This window comes from Anarrhichthys ocellatus, unplaced genomic scaffold (genome assembly GCF_004355925.1).
Source record: "Anarrhichthys ocellatus isolate YVR2014 unplaced genomic scaffold, GSC_Weel_1.0 scaffold4135, whole genome shotgun sequence".
Lineage (NCBI taxonomy): Eukaryota > Metazoa > Chordata > Actinopteri > Perciformes > Anarhichadidae > Anarrhichthys > Anarrhichthys ocellatus.
The window spans coordinates 1-4776 of NW_022284109.1; the positions used below are offsets into that span (position 1 = coordinate 1).

Genomic DNA, 4776 nt, shown 5'->3' on the forward strand with positions numbered 1-4776 from the left:
GTGGCGCCGAGCCCCGTCGAGTCACGTGACGTGGCGCCGAGCCCCGTCGAGTCACGTGACGTGGCGCCGAGCCCCGTCGAGTCACGTGACGTGGCGCCGAGCCCCGTCGAGTCACGTGACGTCACGCTTAGTTCTGGTTCGGACTAGAACAGCAACCGTAAACATCTCTGATGGAACAAATACTAAGAATATATCTGTTTTGAGGTGCATGTTTCGCACTTTATCTTTCTATGTGAGAAATTGGTTGCCTATTTCTCAAAATGGTTGCCACTGTCACAGGTAATCGGGCGTTCCTGTCTGAGGAAGCCACGAGACATAAATATATTTTATCGTTGTGTGTCGCAGAGGTCTCCATCACCTCGAGGGTCGGGTCCCATCGACCACAACCTTGTCATCACCGTGGGCAACGAGCTGACTGGACCATCTGGCTCCGCCCCTTCACGCCATCATGACAGGTACTGGTGGAAACAGAATTCTTATTGGCTCATGAGACTACTGATGGATGGAGATGTGAACACCTATCAGTTTTCACGACACGTTTGTTCAATCTCAATCTCGTGTGTCTGTACAGAGACTACCCTCCTCGACCCGAGTACGAGCGGAGCCGGAGCCGACCTCGCAGCCGACCTCGCAGCCGCAGTCCCGACCGCAGCCGGGCCAAGAATCAGGGACGGAGCAAGAGTCAGGTGAGGAGCAAGAGCCGGCCCCGCAGCCAGAGCCGCAGTCCGGACCGGAGCCGGGCCAAGAGCCGGGGCTGGAGCCGGAGCAAGAGCCGCAGTCCGGTCCGGAGCCGGGCCAAGAGCCGGGGTCGGAGCCGGAGTAAGAGCCGCAGTCCGGACTGGAGCCGGGCCCAGAGCAGGGCCAAGAGCCGCAGTCCGGATCAGAGCCAGGCCAAGAGCCGGGGCAGGAGCAAGAGCCGTCCCCGCAGCAGGTCTAGATCTCGGTCCAGAGGGCGGAGCCACGGACGCAGTAAGAGCAGACAGAGGAGTCGCAGTGCGAGTAGCAGCAGCTCGAGCTCGAGCAGCAGAGACGACAGTGATGACAAGTCAGGAAAAGGCTTCAAAGAGCTGGAGACGGCTCGACGCAGGAAGGAGCTGGAGGAGATGCTGAGTCTGCCGACAAAATCCATCCTGAAGAAACGCAACGGCTCCGAGGACTCGCCGTCACTCAGGGTAAGCTGCACAGCAACAACCTAAACCCCTAAAAAACACATCGCAGAATGGAGTGTTCCTAAACTGATCTGTTTATAATGATGCCGGTTAAAACTACTAAATATATTGTCTCATTCAATAAAAAGTTCTAGTCATGAAGATGGTCTGTGGTCCAAAGGCGTCACTCTGCTCTGTCTCTCTGTGTTCCAGACCACCGACTCCCCCCGAGGTCCAGAGGGCTCCAACATTTCCCGGGTGGCTGACCAGCTGCTGCAGGCTGTGAAGGGCATGGAGCCTCACATGGTGGCCTCCATGCTGTCAGAGCTGCGGTCCGACCCTCAGATGGCTCACCGCACCGGCCTTGACGCCGAGATCAAAGAGATCCTCAATCTCCTGGGGGGACCGGCGGGGGCCAAGCCTCAGGAGAAGGCGGACGACATCGACGACGAGGAGAAGTTCCTGTACGGAGACTCGGAGGAGCCCAAACCTCCGCTGACGTCCGAGCCAATCCGACACCACGGACTGGATCTGTACGGAGACGTGACGGAGGAGGCTCTGTACGGAGACTACCCCCAACAGAAACACGTCATCGCTCAGACATACGGCCTTCCGCCGGGGGCCTCGCCTCACCTTCAGGCCCCTCCCACTACGGGGGAGGTGGATGTGAGGTACGCGAGCCAGCCCTCCATCAGCCCCGACCGCAACATCACGGTCCAGGTGCTGAACTCTGCTTTACTGCCGGGGATGGAGCCGCTGGAGGAGGGCGAGCGCCAGGCACTGGAGGAGTACGAGAAGATCCAGGACTTGCTGAAGACCATTGGTCTGGACTTGGGCGTGACCGAGATCAGCAAGATGGCCGCCAGGACCAAAGAGCGTCTCCACGGAAACAAGCCGCCTCCAAAGACGCCCACGCGCAGCAGGCGGTACTCCTCCGGCAGTTCGGACGGCAGCCGGGGCCGCAGGAGGCGGAGCCGCAGCAGTAGCTCCAGCAGCAGCAGCCGGAGTCGCAGCCGCGGGCGGGGGGGCAGCTGGAGCAGTGGTGGTGGCGGCAGGAAGAGCTCAGCGCCGCCCAAATCTCACAAAGACGTCAAAGAGTCGATCGCCGGGCCAAGCGTTGCAGCGCCGCCGCCACACAAAGAGCTGGTGCCACAAACCCCCGACGCCAACGTCCTGCCTGCTCACCCCGGTGTCCCCATACCTCCCTACCCCCCCTCACAGGTCCACGGCATGATGCCCCCCAACTTCCCCCCGCCGGGTTACAGCCAGTACGGAAACTACCTTCCCTACATGCACCAGCAGTGGCCGCCAATGTACCCGCCCCCCAACATGGCCCTGCCCCCCCAAACCGGCCCAGATGAGTTCACCCCCACTCTACCCTACAAACACCCCTACAACAAACTGGCCCCAGAGCCGGGGGCCAAAGGTCTGTCAAGTATTACAGCAAAGTTCAGCTTGTTGGTCAGAACCAGAAGAAGAGGTGACAGGAAGTCGTGGTCGGATTAGTTGATGTAACTCTTGTTTGTTTGTTTTGTCGTCAGGTTCGGTGAAGAATTCTGCTCCGGTCGGTGAGAAGGGAAAAGTCAGCAGAGTGTCTGAAGAGCAGAACAACGAGAGCCAGAAACAAAAGGTGTCTCCTCCACTCCATGATGTTCAGTGAACGGTAGTTGAAACCCTGGAGAGGAGAACCCCGACTGACATCCTGTTTGTGTGCTGTGTTCAGGTTCTGGAGGAGAGAGAGAAGCTGAAGCAGGAGAGAGATGTCCGGATGAAGAAGAAAGAGTATCTGATGAAGGAGCTGGAGAGGCTCAGGAAGCAACAAGGTGAGTTCACGCGTGCCCTTCGTCACCTTTGTCCCCCTGGAGACACAGTACAGCTGACGGAGAGGAGGGTGTGTTTTTTCAGGGGAGCTCCTGAGGAAGAAGCGGCGGGAGAAGGGCGGCCACAAAGACCCTCTGCTGCAGGAGATCAGCCACCTGCAGGAGGAGGTCATGGCTCAGATCTCCAACCTGCGGAAAGAGCATGAGGCCGCTGAGAAGAAACGCAACGAGATCGAGAAGATAGCGCTCATCCTCGGCCTGATCCCATCCGACCGGCCCCGCAGGACCGTCAAACCGCCGGAGGACGAGGAGGACGAGTCGCCGCCAGAGAAGAAGAAATGTGAGGCGCAGAGCAGTCCTGAGGGCCCGCCGGCCGCCAGCAGCTCCACCATAAAGGTACAAACACCTACAGAGGAGGTAAAACAGGAAGTACTTCTGAGTCATAGCTAGGGCTCCTGACGTGGTCCATTTAGCTGATTAACTGCTAAATATTCTGTTACTGAGCTGTGATTGATTCATTGTCAGATAACAAGCGGGTAACCTGATCTATGAGGTCTCACCTGCTGAGTTTAGCTTTATTCCTCAGTAGAAACTCTTTCTACTTTGCTTCACATTAAAAGCCTGTCATGAAAGCCACCGACAGGCTTTTACTCTGAAGTGTTCTCTGTAGGAAGTGTTGAGTTTTATTGACGGTAGTTTAACTGCGATTGATTTTAAAAAAGAAACCTGGAAGAACAGGATGTTATTTGAGGAGTGGTGTTCGTCGTCTCTCGGGTCGGAATAATCAAGATCGTCTTGATCTTGTTTGAACACAGATAGCTCAGAGGTTTGTTTCTCATCAGCTTCAGTGATGATGACAGAAAGTTTACTGTAAACTGTGAAGCGAGTTAGAAGTTCCAATCGATATCAAAGCGACTGTCAGATTCTCTCTCGTTGAGTAGCGTCTCTGAGGCCGGAGTGCACTGAAGGTAAGAAACTTTTAACATTCCACATTTAACGACAGAACTGTTTGTAGTTTGACTGAATCCTGACCGTGTCCACTTGTCTCCCGCCGCGTTGACTCTCCTCCATCTTTGTTTCTTAGCAGACCTCAGCGGCGGCGGTGCTGTCGTCGAGAGCGTCTCCGGACGAGCCGTCAGCCGACGCCCCTCCGACTCCGCCCCCGGAGCCGTTTGAATACTACGACGCTGGAAACCACTGGTGCAAAAACTGTAACGTCACCTCTGGTTCCATGTTTGATTATTTCACACACTTGCACAGCAAAACGCACCGAAAGGTTTGTTTTTAATGTCTTCCACCTTTTGTAGTCGACGTCTATCTAGAATCACTTTGATTATTGATCAGTAAATATTGATAGAAGTCCAGCTGATGTTCCAACAATTTAACTCTAGACTAACCTTCTGTTTCTACTGTGATAAAGTTAACTCCAGCTTGTTCTAGGCTACTTTTACTGTGAAACTCTTGAAACGGGAAGCGGTTCCTGTTTAAATCTAAGCTTCCAGCTGATTTCTTCTTCTTCTGTTGCTCATAGGATCTTTGTCTCTTTGATCAGAGTTCAGTCAGAACGTCTACCGAACTAAAGAGCGTCTAGTGAACGTCTGTCGAACTAAAGAGCGTCTAGTGAACGTCTGCCGAGCTAAAGAGCGTCTAGTGAACGTCTGCCGAGCTAAAGAGCGTCTAGTGAACGTCTGCCGAGCTAAAGAGCGTCTGCCGAACGTCTGCCGAGCTAAAGAGCGTCTGCCGAGCTAAAGAGCGTCTGCCGAACGTCTGCCGAGCTAAAGAGCGTCTGCCGAACGTCTGCCGAGCTA

The 4776-nt window shown here is 55.2% G+C and overlaps 1 protein-coding gene across 1 annotated transcript; it reads left to right on the forward strand.

Annotated features, from left to right (window-relative positions):
• Nucleotides 1-187: 187 nt before the first annotated feature.
• On the forward strand, nucleotides 188-4639 carry LOC116379336 (zinc finger protein 318; the record flags this gene model as incomplete). The annotated part of the gene is made up of 7 exons (XM_031841278.1): nucleotides 188-455; nucleotides 572-1172; nucleotides 1362-2574; nucleotides 2690-2778; nucleotides 2872-2971; nucleotides 3054-3364; nucleotides 4056-4639. Coding segments are annotated over 7 exons (2783 nt in total), but the record flags the coding sequence as incomplete, so codon positions are not given.
• Between the last annotated feature and the right edge of the window lie 137 nt (nucleotides 4640-4776).